This window comes from Varroa destructor, unplaced genomic scaffold, assembly GCF_002443255.2.
Source record: "Varroa destructor unplaced genomic scaffold, Vdes_3.0 BEIS01000007.1, whole genome shotgun sequence".
In the NCBI taxonomy this organism is placed as follows: Eukaryota; Metazoa; Arthropoda; class Arachnida; order Mesostigmata; family Varroidae; genus Varroa; species Varroa destructor.
In genome coordinates, this window is record NW_019211460.1 from 6054983 (window position 1) to 6077522 (window position 22540).

A 22540-nucleotide genomic window follows, 5' to 3' on the forward strand; every position below is an offset into this window, starting at 1 on the left:
TTGTACAAAACGAAAGAAAAAACCGGAATGTAGGCCACAGATCAGATCGTCGACAGAGCTAAGCTACTCTTGCTCCAGTCGTTAGAGTAGGTAGCCCGTTAGGCCATCGTCTACGTGGTTACCCTCGCTGAAGCACGGAAGAAAAGAGGCAGCTTGGTCGCCTAAGATTAGTGTCTGCGGAAGGAAAGTAGATGGAATAGAAAAACAATGCCCTATTGCGAACAAGCAACTATACACTATACGAAGTCTCTAGATAAAAACCTAGAACACCTGAAGTAGACAAAGCTCTGAGGTCTCATTATGACGACAGATAGCAGTGCTAAAACGCCACAACCGCTCGAGGATTGTGGTAAAGGCACAACCCTACGGAAAACACGAATGCTGTCTAGACGAAACTGGGCGAATGGGCGAACAATGGGCGAATATAACGGCCAAAGATGTAAATAATGCATAACTACTAGTTCGATTATTATTAGGGTGTAAGTTATAACCGCTGGTCGATATACCATCAATCTCCGATCAACTGTATAGTCCTTCATAATAATGCAGTGTTGCTAATTAGTAGCGGGTTGCACTTTTGTGTGGAGAGAAATGCATACTTGGTTGAAACTGTAATTTCAAAAAAAATACTAATGCCATTGCTCATTACAAGGAAATGCTGTGTCTCCGCTTCCATAGTTGGAACACTAGGAGTTTAATAGCTCTGAGCCAATTTAATTTTCCTTACGTTCGGATCCAACGATTTGACAAACCTTCGCTCTCAAAATTACGAAGAACCAAACTCACGAACAGACTTTATACATAGGCCTAAAAGAATTCTCTAAATTTCATAAGTTACGGGTGATTAATAATATCGTATATGAATTTAAATGCTAACTTCAGAGCTGAAAACTACTACACCCTTTTTGTTCTTTTCGTGCAACTGTGTTGTGTAACCACCAGTTGCGTACTATTGCCGAGAGGGTGATTTACTTTTTGCATTTCTGCATACGGTTCACTCAATTTTGCGTATAATTCTCTTTGCTATGATTTTGAATCCTAAATAAATAATAAAAAAGCTCGGCTACTCTTTCGTTAGATTAGGTTTTTCTTTCAATAAATGCAATATTCCGCGGGTGATAAACGCGTCTCGAAATAAAGTTTAAAAGGCATTGCAAAATGAATAGACAAGAATATATTTAATTGCCCTGCTGAGATCTAAAGTTTTGAAATAAGAGAAAAATACTGCCTGAGGGACTTACAAACATGTCGTTTATCAACCTAAAAGCCTTTTTGCTTCAAAATGGATGCTGTTTCGATTTACTGTTCCAAGCGGGTGGGCTACAGTTTGTAAACCTGTTATACATAGGATCCAAGGGTAGCACAATCGACTTGGCTTGTCTATTTAAAGTTGAACAGACGAATAACGCAATACGGAACAGCTATCAGAACATACCAGGTTAAGCTAGTACATGTGAAGCCATGTCGTATGTGAACTGATTTTATTTAAATAATAACTGAATAGTTATAAGAAGTATCACTAATTACTGCACTTATTGCTTCTTAGTACACACTCGCCTAAGACTACTCATCAATTTTCCAATTTTTCATTATTTCCTTTTCTTCCTCAATTATTTCCTTAATTCCCATCCCAAATGGAGCACTCTTTTTTTTTTAAAAAAATTAGAGAATTATTTTTTTTGTTAACAGCGCCATTTGTGACGCTATATTGATTTATTGAAGCCGAGTTCTACTAAAACATGCTCCACGTAAGGATTGAAATCTGGGATGTTTGTTTGTCTTTAGGGGTGTGGGAATTTAGCTATCCGAGGGAGAAGCTTTACTTCGGAAGAAGTAACGCCTCACAGTTTCGTGTTTATGAGAACGCAGTTTTATTACATAATATTATAGTCGCTTAATTGTTTGACTTCGTATAAATAGGAGTAATTTAGTACGAAAAGATATCTGATGAGGTTTAACCACCCTTCCAGCCGCATTCAATAGAGACCCTGAAGATTCGTTTCATAGGGCCAGCATTTTGTTGCTTTTAATCACAGAATGCTATGTGAGGGACGAGTCTTTCAAACGTCTAAGTTAGACATCAGATCACTACGACGCGCACATTGGCATAGATTGAATTATCGAATGCTTATTATCGAGAGGTACAAACTTAGTACAAGCCTTGCTTTCGATGTAAATTATCGACCGTATTTTAAGAAAACTGCAAGGCTGCTTCTATATTAATATAATGATATATTAAGTACGTTTTTTGTCAAAACGGTAAAACCAAGCATTTGCAATTTTTTTACTTTACAGCATGCAGCAATTGTTTATCACATGTGACGTTTAATTCAATATCAATTTTAATAATGTGAGAGAAGCATGCATTAGTTCAGGTATGCTTCATACCTTAATGTTTCATATCGGGAGGTATGAGATGAATTGGGCCAATTGTGTCAGAATCTTTAACAAAGAAAACAAATGAATTCCAACAAAAATATGACCTTGTGAAATAGCAAGAATCTAATGAGGATAGAGTTGCTGTTGTGAACGCTGCACACTAGAATTACCTTATTCGTGTTAAAGAGAATTTCACTTTATACCTTGAAATGATGAAATGATAATATCTTATACGGGCATGTCTTACACTCTTATTTTTACTGAACGTTTATGCTGGCACGTATGTATGAGTAGAATGTCGTTAATTAAATTATAGCATAGCACTCTCTCTGCATTGACACGAGCGTAACCTCTTCGCTACTGCACTACTACGTCTACGATAAAGTGTTTACGTTATATCATTTGAATTGCGTTCCTTTTTTTGTAGGCGGTATCAAGTTTGATAATATTTAAATGGTTGACTGGTTACAATTCCTACTATATTTATGCTGTTTTCTTAAAATCATGACAAATTAATGTGCTTTATAAAATGAAAGAGCTAGAGCAAGTTAGATGCTACTTTTCAAACAACAGTATATAGTCAATGATATAAACATCTGGGGTTACTCGTTTTTGAAACGAAAACTGTGAACTAATATAGGACAACTTTCAAATTCTATATTAATTCGGCTGTGAGTTTCTAACATACTACGTCAATTTTTAAAATCTAAAGTTCTAAAAATCTAAAGTCGAAATATCAAACCATTTACATAACTAATGTACAAATATATTTTAAATATCATGTGTCTTTTCTCGTTTTTTTCAATAAGTCTTTTTATTATATCCATATCAGCAAAACGTAGCTTTCCAAATAAACGGCGAACTACTTAATGGTAGCTGAGCTTTCGTTAGTCGTTACTATCAAAGCAATTTATACTTCAAATTTTAAATAAATTTAATGGGTAAAAAACTGCCTATTAAATCTAATTTAATCTGTATGGGTCGTTGTAATTTCTTAAAACAAAAGACAATTATCGTAAGAATTAAAAAAAAATATTGCAAAAGAAAGCGGTGCAAAGATCAAAGATTTAGTGCTTACCCCGTCCCTCCGTCAATAACGATTGCAGGCAACCGACCCGTCATCTCTTCGCAAGTTCGGCTTACGTTTTACCACAAACGCAAAACTTTTAACACACGCAGTAAACTTCTGACGCTCCTAGGCTTATCTTTAGAATCAGCACACAGATGAACTTAATTTTATTATTTCGAATTCTCATGCCACTCTTAAACACACTGAGCGGCTCAAACGCGCGTCGCAGTTGCAGGAAACAACTGACGGAAACTCCCTTCAAACAATAATATTCAACGGATATACCAGCAACCCTTTCCAGGTTCTTGACTAGATCAAGTAACTCGCCCAAGACAATCAAAGCAGGTGAATCAAAATTACACCACACTAAGGTATTTTCTAAAACAGTTTCCTCATTAACGAGTTAATAAATAACCTTGTAAGAAATCGATATGTAGATTCTTAAATTATTAAGCATGCAATGAAAGAAGAAGCTCAGGCATAGCCGATATTTGTGGATTCAAATTTGCCGCTAGTCACCACCCGAGGTTGATTCCGCTGTTTTAGCCTCTGGACTCTGTTGTATGTAGTTATTCAGCTTTAGTTAAGTCTCTTCCCGCCTTTCCTAGTCAAGTGTTTTCCTAAGGATATCGGAATCTACGAAACTTTATATATAAAGTCACAGCATATGCTTTAATTTCTTGTTAATTTTATAATGACGAGTAGCGATATTCTCTATTTGCATCGCCGAATGCGCATGCGTGGTGCACTCAAAACAACACAAACCCATCACAGACATGGCGGCTCGCCTCTAGTGCCCGAGGTGAACTGAAAGCTTGAAGTCTGGAATAGTTTTCACGAAAGACGTACGGGCTGGCTATGGAGTTCGTTGACTGAGGGTGTCTGACAATAGTGGACAGCGGCCTAGGTTTCCATACAAATGCAGTTCTAGTTGCAGGAATTGGACCGGATGATTACTCAGAAAAATACCTTATGAATATCTGTTAACAATTCCCTGTCTGCTCAGAAGGGGGACGCGACCCGATTAAGATTATAGCTTTCTTGCTGCGGGCTTCACCCTAAGCCACTATTGTCAGCAGCGCAGTGAATAACTTTTATCAAGTTATACCTTGTTTCATCAATTACTCAATGAAATATGAGTAAAGAACTTTGTTGGAGGTATTAATCGACATCAGTTCGAGTGGTGCAATAGAACCAAGTGCAAATGAGTTAATGGTGTGCTTCAGTTTGACGCCGCCGGCGGCGCGTTGTTGCTCTTGTTGTTGTAAATTTGTCGACGATCGTCAGACATCGCATTGACGACTGTAGCGAATGTAGTATTCGCTAAGTTGTGATGTTGTTCTTGTTAGTGCTACAGTTATATTCGTTTGTGTTCCCGAAAACAGCCACCAGACCCGTGTTGTCGTTTGTGAAAATAAACTTACACAGTTTTCAAATTGGAAACCGATGCGGAGCCATCATCCTATGCCTTGTGAAGTGGACGAGCCCCCGCGGCGACAGAACTGTCCTCCGCCCGATGGAATGCTTGGGCAAGTCTTGATGACCGACTTTTGCACCATTATTAACAATCCCTAAAATTCGGAGATCGTTCCTATAGGACGACTTGTTCATTGCGGTCCTACTCGGGGATCAATTCATCCGGCCGGAAAATGTCGACCCTTCAAATGGGCCAGCAATTTAGTTCGTATGATGAGTTTATGTCAACCCTGCTGGCGTTTCAGGAAGCAAGCCGGCATCGTTTCATCAAGCATTATCAGAAGACTGTTCAATGGGCCACTCAAAATAATGTGTGTCCACCACCGCAACCACGCCTGCGTTATTTTCGGTTGAAAATGAACTGCAGTCGAAAGGAGTCGTATGTATCAACCTACCATTTTATTACTACCGCTTACTTATTACGTCAGTGTAGCTCGTAAATGCATGTGCGTAGTAACAGATTTTAGAATAACCACTTACTGCAACTGTTAGGCATATATTTTTTAATAAAAATCTACCATCCAACTTGCCTTTTGAGTTGACAATTTAACGTTGGACATTAGGTGCTGCTGTTTCTACGGAGATGTTATGCGACAATATTATATGATGCTTGAACAGTTATATAATGTATATCGTATTATTTTATAATACGATGCATTTTACAATACTGTGGACGGCACTACTATTGTTTAGTGCTAAGTTATTGTAGTAACTGAGCTTGCTTATCGAAGCATAATCTTAAATACCATCTTTTTTTATAAAGGGCGAATTTTGAGGTTTTCCAATGAGTTTTTTTCGCAAGTTAAAATTCTGCGTTCTGTATCCATAAACTAGCATTAGTGTGTAATAATCGTAATAGACTATGAATATGCAAGTTGATTGCTTGATGAAAGTAAGCACTCTTGCTTTAGCAGTGATATGTTTTCGCCCTAATTGTAACACACTAGCCTACACACAAGGCTGCATTTAAAAAGTCTGTACATGTTTATTATCTATTAGGAAACAGTGATGGAAATACTAAGCATTTAGTTTCATTCTCTACTCTTAACGTGTTAGATAACCCTTTACTAGCTAAATGTTTCAAGTTTTTACATCCGGTACTGTCGTTAGACATTGTTTCAGATCACTGGTATCCAATACAGAACAGTGTGTTCATGGCTGGTTTCGAACCTAAAGGATGTCACGCGTCCTTAAGTTTAGCAGACAAGCACGTTACTACTACACTGTTTTAGAGGCACCTATTTACTGTCTGCTAGTAATAAAATGCTCCTGTCCTTCCAATATGAATACTCACTTGGTGTTCAATCAGTATATTTTGACCTAATACAGAATAGAACTTAAGCTTCTGTCTAGCTTCGAAACAAACATGTATCGAAAATCTAGTTTTTCGAATTTCTTTAGTTCGAAATCGAAAACTAGATTTTCGATACGTGTTTGCATTATGAAGGAACGTATGTTTTATTTTCAGAATTTTTTCTGTGCTGCAACACTGAAAACGTTCAATTCAGCACTAGAAATTTACAGAAGTATATTATAACTAGTTTCTATAAACAAATATTTTACAGATTAATTATTTTTACATTTAAAGCTCTTATTCAACGTCGATTGATGTACGCACTTTAAGGTTGTCGTTGAAATTACTAATTAACATTTGATAAACATCTTATTTGAAGTGAAAGAATTTTACTTGTCGTTTCAGTGTAATAATACGTACACTAGCGATAAAAACTTTATTTTGTATTTAATGTGCAGCTATATACGTGTGTTTCTATGTAGCTATATGTGATTAATTTATAATATCACGCCAAATTGGTAACCAAATGGAAAACGTGATTTATGAAGCGATTTCTGCTCTTCGAGGTTGGCTATTTGATTGAACCAATAAGCAGTGCTTCCCTAGATTGCCCGGTACTCCCACGATGTCCTTGGTTTCAACTTGCTGTAACGTGAATTCACTATCGAATATCCTCAAAAATGTCGCGATCTCAACTCAAATGGAAATGAGAAACTATTTTCTGCAAAACTATGTATCTCGGTTTGAACCTTTTTGTAAATTTTATTTATATATTTATATTATATTTATAAATTACTCATATTTCTTTACTCATTTAATCCCCACCCTCCCCGTATATAATAACGAATGTTTAAGCGGTACTCGTGTAGATGCAGTTGCTTTATTTGCTTGCTGTAGGAAAGTGGAATAAAACAATGTGAATTATTGCAACATATATTTCCGAGCAGAAACCCGGTCAAAATGAACTTAAGCGTTATTTTTTAAAACTTTTTGAAAAGATTAGTATCTATGTTGACAGCTAGCAAGAAAAAGTGGAAGATAGGTGACGACTCATAAAGAATGGTCAATTATTATTCACAATGTAGAAGAGAGACTTAGTACTGAAATTGTAAGAAGCGGCGTTACGTGGGTGGCTAATGTGCATCTTTGCAATATGCACCTCTGCCATGCGTATCGTGAACAGCAACCATAAGGGCCATTGCTGGTTAAGATATTAGCGTTGGCAGATGATGATTAAGGATGTATAAAAAGGAGAAATGAGTGAACAGGGCTATTAAATACAGGAGCTTTTATTATGGTCACCCTGGATAGAGTCTGTTGAAAAACGGTAATTAAGCCCAGCAAGACCTCTCTGATAACTTTTGAAGCGCCACCACAAGATGATTTCGAATATCGATTTACATATGAGGACAGGTAAAAGTCAGCATGAAATCATGGAACAATTAACTGTGCATAGAACTGTGTACTGCGGGGTTGTATGTATTAGTTTGCGATGATGTATTTGTTTGCTTCTGCTGTATGTTATTGTTATCATATTTTTACAATTACTTCATTCTGACCATATATCCAATGGTCTGACCCATAAGCGGTCCACCTGAGAGAACTGTCGCTACTCTTGGATTGCGGAACTGTAATATCATTACCTGCCAGTCGGGAAACGATATTACCACTCTGCCGTATCGCAAAAAATATTCGATATTCTATTTAAATAAGAACAAATTCAATCCATTTCAGTAATCATAGTTTGCATGTTCTATATGTTACAAAAAGCTATGTGCTTACCTTTTGTCTGTCGTACTGATATCTTACCCGTCTCTTCATCTTATAAAAACGTCCAGTGCATGGTAGTATTGCTTAAATAATTCCATATTTTCAATATGCAATGTACTAGGGAAACGCGCTAACTAAAGCAGCTGTATGCTGGTGAGCCATGTATTATTAGTCAATGATGGTATCTTCCCCTCCGTTGTTCCATGAATTCCTTCATTAGCACGAATACTCATAGAACGTTCTAGTTGGTTTGAAATGAACAAATGAAATGAAAGAAGTTCTCGAACAGACATAGGTTGAACGTTACTAGTATTGCAACTTATTTCGTAGGTAGTAATAACCATACAAGGTACAAATATATTAAAACTGTTCTTGAATGTTACACGCGAAAAGTCTCACTTGATTCTACTCATTTTACTTGAGTCCTATAATTTGGTACGCCCGGCGGCTTATTAGCAAAACATAGGTACATGTATTCAGTTGCGAATTATGTGGCTTGCAGGAAGGCGGCCGGCGGTGATTGTGGCACCTGGATCCGGTTAGGGGTGACGAAAGATGGCGAGCGATTGGAAGTGGTGGCGATGGACCTCAAAGAGTGTGGACCCCCTGCACCTTCCAATAATAGTCATCAAAATCAAAACTCAGTTAGTAGTCAACCCCCTCCAGGACATCCACAACCAGCCACTCCTGGGCAACCTCTAGCTCAGACGCAGATTGGGTGCGACGCTACCGGCAGTGGAGCACCTCCGGCGCAAAGTCCACAGATGACTCCTATAATGGCTTCAATACATCCGCAACAGCAGATGTACTATGATCAAGGACAGTCGATATACCAGCCTATGGAACATCCACCGTCGTATCAGCCCTCTGGCGGTGGTGTGCAGTATACGGAACTACAAACAACGGGGTACGTGCCAGTCACTAATCAGCAGCTAGCTCAAGCAACGACTGGAGGTCCTCAGGATCCTCAAAATTTGCAAGGTCTTCCCCCATTGCCATCATTCGGACATCTCGGTGGTTTCCAGCAACCGGTGCAGGCTGTGCAGTCAATAACTGTTCAGCATGGGTATCAGTCGGAAGCAACAACGGCGACAGGCCCACAGCAGGGCCAACAGCAGCCGCCAGCTCCACCACCCCAACCTAGTGGGCAGCAACAGCAGGTTCATCATCAACAGTATGCTACATCAGGTCCGCCTCCTGAACATATGTACTCTTCTCATCCACAGGGAGGATACCAGCAGATGGAATACCACCCCCCTATATCGTACCACCCAGCACCACAACATCAACAAAATCCTCAACATACGACTGCGATATTACAACCGCTGTATTCTGTGCCTTCACAACAACATCCGCCTCCTCAGCATTCCCAACAACAGCAAATGTCGATACCTACCCTCCCGGCCGGACATCACCCGCAGCCTGATGTGTCGTCGACACCGCAAAATCAGCAATCGAGTCAGTCTGGACTTCCACAGCAACACCATTTAGCTCAACAAGTAAATGTGCCAGGACCTCAAGCACCAACCAGTGTTGTTGTCGGACAACAGCAAGAATCCGGGCCGGTTGCTGCTAATACTCCATTCGGCTCAGAACAGCAACGTCAACAAGTATACAGTCAACACCAAGCTGGACCACCTCCACCACAGCATACTCAGCAAGTATCAGTGGTCCAGCAGGTGGTTCCATATGTTGGTGACTACGGGCAGATTGCAACAGATGTTATAACCAGAGGGCATGCACACGGAGCTCCTCCTTCGTCGCAACCCCCACATACATCGCAACCCCATTATCAGGAAATGCAACCTCTTACTGTCGGACAAGCATCTCAGGTGATAGAGCTAAATAGTCGTTCGTCGTCAATGTCTCAACCACCGCTTACACCTCATAGTGTTGTGCAAATAACAGCATCGCAACAGCAGCAAGGTTACCCTTCTAGCCTAGTTGAAATAGATTCATGCGGGAGTGACCAGGGTCTTCTCTATGCTGACCTCAGCCAGCCTCAGCTGTCGTATCAGCACGTTGCAACTCGACAGCACTCAGCTGTTCATAACGCGCTTGACGGCAGCAGTGATAACCAACAAGGAGCTACTACAACTGGATCGAATCAGATGCAAATTGGCTCGCTCGCGACGGTGACACCGACAACTACAACTAATGCCAACAGGAAGAAAAAAAGTAAAGCATGCAGTCTACAGCAGCAGCAGACACAGCAGCTGCCTGCAACAGAGCCAACGTCTTCATTACAGAAGGCCACTACGCCAGGAACGATTCGCGCCTCTGTAAACGATTCTCATCATCAAAACAACAGCAATCGTCAAGTAGTACATCTAAAAGATCTCACATCAAAAGTCCCTGCTCTGAAGGCCGGTACGTAGTACTATAGCAGGTGCTAAGGTTATGCGTATAGTTACCGCGTTTATAGCTTGTAGATTTAGTGTAGGTCTTTTTGTTGATTCATATTTCTTAGTAAAAGGTGTTCGTAGTTATTTGGCGATGTGAACTGTCGTATCCACATCCCTTTCCTGAAAACTTGCATAGACAAAAAGTTTTAATTTCCGTACGACGAAAAAACAACTCACTTAAATATAAGGAGATGGAAACTGGGTTTCACATATGGTGACAATTGTTCGTTGCAATGAAAACAGGTTTCTTAAGAAGCAGCTTTACAATAGCACCCGTAATTTACATATAAGCTGTTCGTAGCGGTTGTAGACAGGGCACCAGACTCACAGGTATTAAGTCTAGAGTTCGATCTCTAGCTAAAACCTAGCAGTATCAAAAGTTTCAGTTTTTAATATCAGCTATATAATTGCACGCTTGTTTTAAATGACAGTTTATTTCCATTGTTTTACTGACATGATACGTTCAGTAAAGACATTGATGTTACAAGATTTCAGCTGTCGCAGGACACTCATTGCATATTATAAATATCTGATAATGCTGGGAATTATTATAAATACCTTATAATACTGGGAATTTCAGAGATAAAGGGCATTTATGAGATGAGTCTACGCGATTGGCAATATCTTTCATACTAGAGGGGGGAGTTTTCAATATGAAGATGAAACTTGGTTTTGCGGTCTGTATGACACCAGAAGGGACTAAGCTTATGGAGTATTTGGGTTTGATCTATATGGCCTATAATTATTATTATGGTAGAATCTAGAATTTGCTTTAATAAGATATAAATGTGTAAACCATCCATGCATTAAGCTTTCGAATATCTATGATAAATAGTATTATCCGGTTATTAGTAAATTGTGGATCCTTACCAGTATTTAAACCTATTAAAAGTATGATCTTTTACTTCAAGGTGATTTTCAAAAGGATCAACGTTCCAATTTACCAATATGTGCGAGCGAATAAGCTGTGTAAGGGTCTTTTTCTTTGCTGTTACTTTATATAGGTCCAAGAAACACATCAACACTGGAAGCTCTTCTTGGGAATTCGGGTCCAAGAGGCACGTCAGGATCCTCTGTGGGGGCCTCCGCGCGGAACTCTGCTCACTCTAAAGCCGAGTCCGAGGGCTCCGTTGCCGGAGGCGTGCCAACTGGGACAAACAGAATCCAAACAAATTCGACAAGATCCACTTCACTCGAACTCAGAAATAGTGGAGGAACAGAGGCCGTGCCGCATCTTCATCTCGGCCAGACCTACTGCTCTTACAAATTGGCGGAACAAGCCGTCGAGAACTACGCATCACCGAAAGGTTTTAAATTTCGGTAAGTGCTTGGCCAAAAACTTAATTCTGTGTGAACGTTTGGTAAGCACTAGCCATCCAACTTATTCTGTCTCGAAGAACGTGAAGCCGCATAATTTAATTATTTTTCTTGTATACCACAAACTAGTAACATCAGTAGATTTTGCATTTTATCTAGCTTCAGTCCTTTAAGTAGGATAGCTATATATGGTGTTGCGTGGTATTTTTACGCAGTAAGTAATCATTGAAGGCCAGTCCTTGTGGATCGCGTCGTCAAACTGAGATCACTAGGTTTGTTCTTTAAATGTGCGCGAGTTCGTCGAGCTGGTGCAAAACTATTGCCTTGATCAAACCGTGCCTTTTCTGAAATAGCTGAGCTGTGGAATGGAGCAATACGCCAGCCCAGTGGTAGTCTGTGACTCCTGTGTATTTGGAAAAATAGGTAATATTTTGATCACTCGGCGTGCCCTATAAAAAAGCGACCGTGGCCCTTGAGTGCTTTTCTCTGACGGAGTAAACAAGCCTTGATCTCCTGCATTTCAGGCTCGATTCCTTATACTTACAGTCTTACAGTAGCAAACTCAGTTTAGATTTGTAATTTCTAATTCGATAAAAAGTTCGAATTTATAAAAATAAACTTAAGGTACGATTCAGCTTTTGACTTAGACTGAAGAACATCGGCGCTGCTAGTGTTTTCGGATTTTTATATCATTTGTGTAATATTAAAGACGAGCCTTACGTGATCATACCGGATATTCGATTCTATTACTTTTCATTTGTTAATCAATAAGAACTACTCTATAGATCAGGTGTTTTAGACATAATAAGGGTAAACTATAGGCCACTGGAACGTATTCCAAAAGGATAGATTTTAGTGACCGAGACAAGGGCCTGCTGTTCGCCCATGAGTGCAGAAAAACCTGATGTTGAGGATATCAGTTACTCATAGTATAAGAATCTGTTAAATCGAGGGGTCTAGGCCAGCGAGGGCTATTCGAAAGTGCACCAACTTGATAACACTGGAATCATGCTAACATCGATATATGCGAAAATCACATGTTCTCTTAGTGAATAATTCGTCTTCCATTTACGCGGGTATGATTTTTCTCTAAAGGGTTATCAATTAAGGCGTGTTGGTTTTTGGACACTTGATTCACATAAAGGACTTCTATAAAGGGTATATCTTTTTTTTTGGTTATTTTTCCTTCTTCTACGCAGAGAGATATAGGGAATGACAGGTATCATCTAATATGCTAACAATTCTGAACAGAACTATGAATATAACTAGTGAAAGAAATAAAAATAATATTCTAACAATGGCGCTTTCAATTATTTGTGGGGTAAACATTACGGTGTCGAGCCGTAGTATAAGCGAGACCAAAACCCTGGAGCGCTGCCTGTTACAGATCAGAAAGGTCTACCATTGCGAAGATGCAGTAGTAATGTGGGTTCCATTTCTCTCAGGATTATGTAGCGTGGCCCAGGTTTGAATCCCGACGTCTGGACACCTCTACTCTCCAACAAAAATCTGGAGAATAGAAAAGGCGATCCACTCTGTATATACGTAAGTCCAAGATGTCGAGTTGCCCATAGATTGTTTTTCTTTACAATTAATTTGGTTTCAGGAAAATCGGCTCGATGTTACTTAAGCGGATCGAGGGCAAGGAGAAACTCAAAGAGCAATTTGCGAATGCTACGGCGGATCCTGGTATCAAATACTTTGCACTCAAGTTCCGTTGCGTACGCTCGAGGCAGCTCACGATGGTGTCAAATTATGTCAAGAAGAAAAAAGATGACGATGGACACACCATTCAAGAGTCTCCCATTCCCATGGATACCAACCAGAACAACAATGATTCTACCTCAAATAGTAGCAAGGTGTAAGTTGCGTTATATTTGAAGTTTAAATTAACAACCTGCATTGAAATGAGGCAAGTAATTTACACTATAATATTTAAAGATGTGAAACACATACATGGACATCATTATTGTTTTGTCTTTTCAGGTTTGTAATACATTTAGTATTCATAGCAAACCCGTCCAAACTAAAATTCATATGGCTTTCAAGGTTGTAATACATACAATGGGTCGTTTAATATGAATAACGATCTCTAACTTTTTGCAGGCTTAGTTTTTTCCTTTTCAATGGAAATGTACACTATTATATTTTATGATCTTTTGCCATTTAGATAATAGTTTATTTAGTCTGCTACTGTAGAAATTTAGCGTTCGAGGGTTCATGATATCTCGAAAGCAGTTTCGGCATCATGTTGAGATTTGTATGGTCTTTTTATTAAGTTGTCGAGATTTTGGGAAAAACAGTAATTTGTAGGGGGGCAGTCCCTAGTAGTTATGGTGGATAAGGAAAACCTGTAATTGTAATTTTTAGATGTTGGTCACCGTGATTTTTACGGTGTGAGGTCGAGCGTTGCCCTATAGCAGGAGTCGTCTACTTCTGTTTGTCAGTCTTGGCTTTATGCGAAATTTTTTTTATGACCTCCTCTAATTGTTGACAGCATACGAAGTCAACGAATCAGAATTTCAATCACAGTGGGTAATATCTGTACTAGACCACCAAGTGGGCACCATAAATTTTGGCAGCTGTACATTTGCCTCACGTTTGTGTCCTGCCGGTATTATGTCGGTAATATGACTGCCTGCAAATATTTCAGCCCAAGTCAAAATTCGCTGCAAAAATTACTTATTGCTGTAATGTAAAAGCAAAGATGTATAAGCGTTTGTCTGTTTTTTTACACTCAGATCATGCGGCATTCGTTTGTCAAATTTTCTAACTACTTCGTTTGACCCAGCTGAACAAGTATGGTAGTTTTACTTACACCAAATCTGAATGCTAACACACATGCACCTTAGGATCAGTAGGCTGTCATCACCGCCCTGGACTCTTTGTTATTCATTTTTACGGGATGTCTTCACGAGATTTATTTTTTAGATTCAAATTTTTTTAGCTTATTTTTCTACTTGTAGAATCTTTACCGAATATCGAAATGTATATATCGAAATGTCTCCACCACTGCAATTTCAAAGTGCCAATTGCTTTAGTAGTAGTTAGCCAGTTGCAAACTATTCGTATTTTCTGATTTTACATAATTTACTATAGCTTGTCTGCTAAAAGCTCAAGTGATAGTATCTACGTTAACGGGTATAGATTTCACAGAATACAAGTGCATTCTGTATGCCAACATAAGGTTTGCAAAGTGTCACATTGTCATAAAATATCGTAATTTTTCAATATGAGATTGTTCGTGACGCTTCATGCTCAACGACATAATTTAGTAAAACGGTTATAGAGATACTTTGCAATTAAAGCAAAATAAACAATTCTCCAAAAATATCTTAGAAGATGATTGACATAAATTTAAATCATAAAGGATAACTTGTGTGTTAAGTAACATTTTTTTTTCATAAAACTTTATACGTTTTGGGACATTTAGTACAGTATGTATATTTATGCAAGAAAACTATATTGCACAAAAGGAAGCCTTGATGGCCGCTAAACCTAACGCTTTCACAGTTACCTTTCTAAACATCTGTTACGTTTGCATATTTATAAAACGAGCAGACGATACTGTGCTGCTCAAACAACCTTTAACAACATTAAGTCCGGCATTCTTTGGTCAGCGGCGACCGAATTATTTGAGTTCAAAAATGTTCTTCAAGTCTTTTAATCTACTTCAGCCCATAATTTAGACTTGTTTTTATAAAATGTAAACTATATGCCCATCACAACCGTCGATTTGTAGGAATAGTTGTAAACTCGTATTATGTTTCTGTCACATTACACAAAATTATTCGTGATGTTCTTTAGCTGTTTAGTGTGCTGCAATGAACGAGATATCAAAAAATATCCTACACTGCTGTATAATAATTACTAAAAAGTGGTTCTTCTGTTTCATTATGCCAAAAACGTAATCAACTACTGTTCATTACGTCTTATCTCTGAAAATAGTTCTGTGTGCCTACTGCACGTATTTATCTATCGTTTCGTGCTACATTACAGGCCTATGGGATCGTGTAGCGCGCGCATTACGTTTCAGCTAAATGCACGCGGGACAGGCCTGGAAGTTAAACAGTTGGACGAATCCCATGATCATCCTCCGGATGATGAGCTACGAGAGAAGTTCACACAGGGAATTGCTCGAACTTCTCTTACAGGAGCCCTGAACAAGCTAGCTCGACCGCCTGTAAAGGTAATTTGCTCGCATTGATTATTGTAACATTTGGTCCGAATTTTTATGTTTTTTAGAACCCGCACAGTTTTGAGGATTTCAAGAATAGTTCTTCCGAAGCACTGGCCTTCTTTTTGTGTTTATGTACTATTACGGTTTGTAGGGTAAATTTAAATTCATTTTTTTTTAACTCAATTGTAATGCTCTGTTATAGTTTTACGACGCTTCATGACTTCAACTAGCATTACCCAAAGAGGAGGTGCAACAAAACGCCTAAATGCCATAATAAAGTACGACCTATGCAGGTCGAAACCTATAACGGGTTTTGGTCAGTGTGCATGTGGTCATGATGGTACCAAAAAAACGGCATTGCAGTAGAATTCGGTGGAATTGGCGTTACATAAATTGAAAGGTTTGAAATTGAAAATACTTATATATAAAATAATATATAAAATAATATCAAGAACATGTATAACTCTCCGTATTTTTTTTTATATTACAGGGCGTTAAGCGTTCAACAACAGCACTATTAAGTGGTGTTACACTACCTAAAATTGTGCCAGTTATAGGGGCAGATTCTGTGGGTGGTGGGGGTTGCCGTACGGCGCATCCAGGCTCTGACCATAGCCATGACTCCCGACAGAAGGGCGGTTCTGGTGGAGGTGGTTGTTTAAATTTACCTTTAGACGACTCCTTTTTAAACGAACACCTGGTGAGCGAACAATTGCAGATGATGAATGGCGATGAGGAAGCAGAACCCGAGGTCGACCTATTATCCAATATCCAATCACTTGCAGAGGAAATTGATAAGTTGAGCGAAACTGACGGGCTCCCAGCTGATCTCGCTTCACTCGATGCAGCTCTCAAGCATGACGACCTGGGCGGTCTTGGACTGGGAGGTCACCTAGGCGTTGAAGGACCTCATACCCTTGATAAAGGGCAAGGGCATAGTCTTAAAGGTCACAAGATATCGAGTTGTGACAACAACAATGTTGTTTCCAAAAATACTAGTGTCCTCGTTTCCAGTGGAGAGCGGACTTTTCAGTTGGGCCGCAGTGGTGGCCCCGAACCAGGCCAAGGGACGGCCCAGGCGGTCAGAGCGGAGAATATCAAACGAGAAAGCGAAGGAGAGACTGTGGAATGTCACTTTAAAACTAATGGACACTATAGAGAATTAACAGAAGAACAGGTTGTTCCTAAGGACCAAGCCAACAGGACTACTTCACTGGCTGATGCTACTGATGGGGTTACCACAAATACCTCTCAAGTAAATAGCGAGGCAATCAAAGTTGAGGGAGAGGAAGGTGGCAAGGTGGTCCCCGAGGTGAACATTGAAATCGACGTTAGCTTGAAGGAAACCCTACAGGAGTCGCAAAACAACTTAGCTGACTTAAAGGTTAATGGGAGTGTATTGTGTTCGTGGACTAAAGCTGCCAAGGGCGAACCATTGGAACAAGACGAAACCAAGGAAGAAAAATACGTGAAAATGGAGAAAGACGCAGATAGGTTTGCAGACGGTGATGCGGACAGTGTTATGGTTAATTGCTCATCCTCAATGAAAAGTGGCAGCGCTTTAGATGAAGACATGAAGGACGAAGTACATAAAGGTTCGCCCAATAATGATAACCTATTCAATGTAGGCGTGGCTGAAGAGATGGGGTCGGATATACCGAGAACCAATAGCCCAAGCGAGGATGACTGCAAAACGAAGCGAATCTTTGCACGAGAGGTTAAGAAGCTCGAAATTAACGTGTGTGAAAATGTGGTCACTTCTGATGTTGTCTTCGCGCTGAAGAAAAAAGCATTGAAGGTAGGAGCATTTCAGGAAGATCTGTCTTCATCGGTTATCTCGCCTGGAACAACAGATACCTTCGAGGGAACTAACCCACAAAAAATGTCTATCCAGGATGGCTCGGATCCTTCGAGTAGTATTGACGATGACTCCAGCAAGGAAAAGGCATACGGCTCATCAAACATGGGTGAAGCCGCAATAGAATTAGTCCTTCCAAAAAACAAGATCAATGATTTATTAATCCGTGATGCCCACAAAGAGGCTAGTCTAACCGACAACAACAGCAGCAATAACAACAACAATACTAGTAACCATAGGAGCGTAGAGCATCCGGTGAGGGGGACTAATAGGTCTCGCACAGCTCTTATTCACACACCGGCTGGGGATGAGAGCGAGAGCGAAGGTTCCGTCTATCTGCCGCCGGCTGGAAGTAACTGTTATATAGAATATGGAGCGCGGACTGGACGAAGGACTTCAAGAATGCGCACCCGTGGAAAAAGAACTCGAGGTGAGTCAGGTGGCTCTCTAGTTGGAGCACACGAACGGTTTAATAAGATAGCCCGCAGCGGTCAAGTACCCCAAGGAGCCTGGGAAGGACGTGATGAACTGCGAGGACCAAAACGCACTGTGGAAGAGACTCTTAGAGCGCGTCACGTTGAGCTACGCGGATGCAAGGTGCTTGTACAAATGGCTGATCTACCCAAGGACTTTGAAGTTTACTGGAGCGAGGAAGACGTGCAAAGACAGCTCGAAGAGGCAGAAAGAGATGAAGCCAATGAGACTCTTAAGCAACTTGCCCAGATGCTCGCTTCCAACGAAGGTGAGTTACGTAGATATTAAAATGCTTGAATCCTAAAATATCGATGACAGAATGAAAGCTTTGTTAGACTATATTGTCAGTACAATTTCAGTTAATGTAGTAGACACTGCATAGCTATCACGTTATACATTTTAGTATTTCTATAAATCATTGTACATTTGAAGTTTGAGGAATAAAACTAATTTTAATGTTTTAAAATTAATTTTATACACATATATTTTTTATTATTTATAAATATTTTACATATTTAGTAGAAGCATAATTTATTATTAAATTATGTTTCTACATACCCTGGAATAATATACAGCTGTGTTCAAAAAATTGCCTCGGTTTATTTTAAAAAGATATAAGAAAAATATGCCAGTTTTATTAGACTGCGAATTTATAAGGGTAATCTGTCAAAAAATAAACAAAAGGTATTAAAGAGCGTATTTTAAGAAAACCGAAATTTTTGTTTTATCGATATCTTTTTTTACAAATACTTACGTATTTCTAATCGTTGCAATCTTTAGAGTTCTTTAATAGGGAGCCGCTACACTTCAAAAAATAATTATTATTAGTGTAACAACACTACATAAGTTCATAGAGAGATAAAAATAAGTATCTCATTTTTATTTTCCTTGCTTCTTTATTGTTTGCGTTTTGTTGGTTTTACGTGAAAATATACACGTATATTTAGGTGTTTTTGCGTTGTCCATTTATTTAGGTTTTTTTCGATAACCGTGGTCCTGGAGTGCTAATAAAGGGGTCATGACCTACTCGAACAAAAAAAAAAACAAAGGTCTAGAACACTAAGGTAGCCCAGCAAGTTATGAGAACTTATCGGCAGAAATCGCGGCGAAAGCGGTTATTACACAGCAATGTAATAAACGCTTTCGCCTGCATCGCCACCACTTCATTAGGTTGAGAATTATTGTTGGAACACATGAACTAAAGTGGTCTGTGCTATTCGAACACCAGCGAGCAGTTCATAATAAAGCGGAGTACTTGTAAATTGTCCCATTGAAAACCATTGTCAATATGCCTCACTATAACAAGATAGACTGAAAAGTTTACTACAAAGATACCAAAGTTGTGTGAAGAGATAATTTAGTTGTTAGTTAATACTGTAATAGTTCAAGGATATTCTCCCATAAATAGTAAGTATTCATTGTAATAGCTCAATTCTGGCCTTCCTCGCTTTATTAATAACAATAGCATAATAAGATCACTGTGTTGTCAGAAGTGTTTGACTAAGAAGTGCGCCTTTTAATAATGGAAACGTAACATTGTTCAGCGTATAGGAATTCTGCTAAACCATATATAGCAGAGTTTCTCATCTTGACGTTCGCTGTGTGTGAAATCTGTTGTTCTGAGTTGCTGATTTTGATACGTAAACGTTATGGTAGTTTTAGCATATATCAAGAAATTATTTTGAAGGAGGTTTTTTTTAGGTATTTCAAGGACGTAGCACATATTTTTCAGACATTGTAAATCAATGTTGAACTTCTAATTATGATGATAGGGAGAAAATATAGGGGAACACGTTGTTCAGTGGTAATCTTTTTGATATTAGTTTCCACCGAAGTTTAGTTTCTTCACATCTGTTCATAAATCATGAATTTTCTGCCCCAATTTTTCTTCGGTCTAAGACTTAGGCCAATAGGATACATGCACCATAGTCTCCGGAAAGCATTCTCCAGTACAGCACATTTAGAATTCTTTTGAAATGAGTAATGTTATAGTAATATGTAATGTAATGTAGTAATAATAATGCCAATAAAATAGCTTACTCGATCAATTTGAGGTATCATCCAGGCTCAAACTTGTATAGCTAAATGTTAAATAATTATATGTAGTATTAAATAAACATTTGATGTTATGTTGAATATATTTTTAAATCTTCAAAGGTTTGAACGTGTGATCTAACTTATTTAACGAAGTGGAAACGAAATATTTTTCGAATGCGCACAGTCACCATAGACTTTTGTTACACTGTAGAACAAGAGTCAACTAAATTTTTTTTGAAGTGTTTAAGCAACTAAACTTCCGGATCTTTGTGAAGGATGACATCCGTTATGTACATTTTTGTAATGTATCTGTTTTGAGTGTTAATTATCAATATGCCTGTGCCAACTTTTAGGTGAGATACTGACCCAGCGCAAACAGCTGCTTACGAGTTTGTTGTATCACTGGAAGGCCGAGAAGCATGTTTCTCTCCTGGCATCATACGCACCTAGTGCCAAGGTACGAAACATTTTTTGCATTAACAGCAGCAACACGGACCCGCGTTCATCACTGGATAACGTTTCTTCAGTCGGCTATGTTGACGGAACTGCAGCTACTTGCCAACAACAGCTTCAACTTCAACGACAAGACACCACGGCGGGAATTAAAGCAAGTAGCATAACTACAATAGAAACGGGGACATCGTCTCCATCAGCAGAAACAAGTGACACTACTGCAGTAAAAGATTAATAGACATCTGCACACCACACACTTTGGAATTGAGCGGAATAGAATACGGCTGTAGGATACACCGACAAAACATGCGCGATACTTGAGAGAACAGTCGTTCTGGTTTAAGTTGTGTTGAATATATTCTAAAAATGTTTTTTATAATCAGTTATAATTCAATGTTGTGTACAGATTTTAGCGTATCCTTCGCCCTTCAGAGCCTCTCACAAACTCAGTGTATACGTGGATGTGAAATGTGTAATCTTCTATGCCGTACTGTATCGGCAAAACTTTCGGCAACGATACTATCAGGAGTATTTTTAGTGAGTGTTAAATTTTACCAGTTGTTTAAATAAGAACCCGTGTGTCGTAAAATAAGTCGTGTGTCAGTAATCAGTGCGAAATCTGCACTGGTGTATGGTTCTATGGGAATATCCGTTGTGGTGCTGCACCGATTAATTGACCAATGGGAAACGTGTAACAATGATATACAAGAGCATACTCTTCTTTACAAGTGTGTACATTTATTTTGAGCGATAAAATTGGCAGATATGATAAGGGAAATAGTCCTCGCTAAACCAGCTCTTACAGTACGTAAATGAAAAGCCTGGTCTCATTATACATGATGAGCAATGACTTCAGCACAATGCGTGCTGCGAGATTATAATGTTATGAATGCTGCACGGAAATGATAACCAAATAATTAACGTTCGTATGAATGTGTACAGTATAGACCCAACAAAAAACAGACACTTGTATATAAATTTAAGGTTAAAGAGAATGGCTTCTAAATTCATAAATTTTTTCATTTTCCATGGGGCGAGAAAACTGCTGCTGACATTTAGGTGAATATAGTGCATTGTACATAATGTTGTGTATAGAAAAAAACTGTTATGGAAACAGGTATATGGCCACATAGCTAAAAAAGGACATCAGTTGCAACAAAACAACAGCAATGTGTTGCCATTTACTCGATTATTCTTAGTATCGCATATTATTAATATGGATATCATAATTACACATTATATGGTTGTTTAGTGCGATTTCCGCTCTCATCTCAGTTATTTTCTTTCGTTTTTGTAGCGTCAAGAAAAATTCGATTTGAGAACGTCATTATCAAGTGTATTGTTTATGCACTTATAATAATAAAAGTTTATTGGGTTTTCAGTAAGTTATTTCGCTTGAACCGTATGTTAAAAATAAGCATAGAGTAAGATAATTTTTTTAAATTTTAAATCAAAATATTTTATGAAGGGAATACTGTTTCTTAATAAACAAAATAGGCTACCGTTGTCTTATAACGTGCCGCGCCTCTTCAATCTCAATTATTGAACGTGATAAAAGCGTTGCTGCTAAAATATGCTTAATTGAAAGTCTATGTCAAATGAGTAGCTTCATATTTTACAATAACGGCAGCGTTAGACAAGTAACTCAGAATAGTAGATACTCCGGTGAAATACGCTCAGTTAACTTGATTTTCGTATAAAGAATTGTAGTTGGCAGTTACACGTGGTAAACACTTCTTACTAGTTATTGTGGCCGAAACAAAAATAAGATTGTTTTTTTATGTTTAGAAAGGTCTTTTGATTATCTGACCGTATGCCATTCTTTCTA

The 22540-nt window shown here is 38.7% G+C and overlaps 2 protein-coding genes across 3 annotated transcripts in view; one reads left to right on the forward strand and one right to left on the reverse strand.

Moving 5' to 3' along the window:
• The window catches only part of Arp3 (Actin-related protein 3), a 29645-nt gene extending 25938 nt beyond the window's left edge, over window positions 1-3707 (reverse strand). Inside the window, exon 1 of one of the 2 annotated variants that reach the window (XM_022814096.2) lies at window positions 3458-3707. Coding sequence is in view for 1 of the 2 variants with exons in the window: in XM_022814097.2 (XP_022669832.1) it covers window positions 3458-3501 (44 nt within the window). In the remaining variant the exon portion in view is untranslated. The remainder of the gene's footprint in view (window positions 1-3457) is intronic. The other variant, XM_022814097.2, reaches the window with a different exon arrangement.
• A 329-nt stretch (window positions 3708-4036) lies between these two features.
• Window positions 4037-22227, forward strand: LOC111254176 (uncharacterized). Its single transcript, XM_022814749.2, has 7 exons — window positions 4037-5303; window positions 8491-10358; window positions 11398-11713; window positions 13317-13571; window positions 15710-15899; window positions 16381-18490; window positions 20613-22227. Exons 1-7 carry the CDS (start codon window positions 5098-5100, stop codon window positions 20945-20947), a joined length of 5280 nt encoding a protein of 1759 aa, XP_022670484.1. The 5' UTR covers window positions 4037-5097; the 3' UTR covers window positions 20948-22227.
• The last annotated feature ends 313 nt before the right edge of the window (window positions 22228-22540 follow it).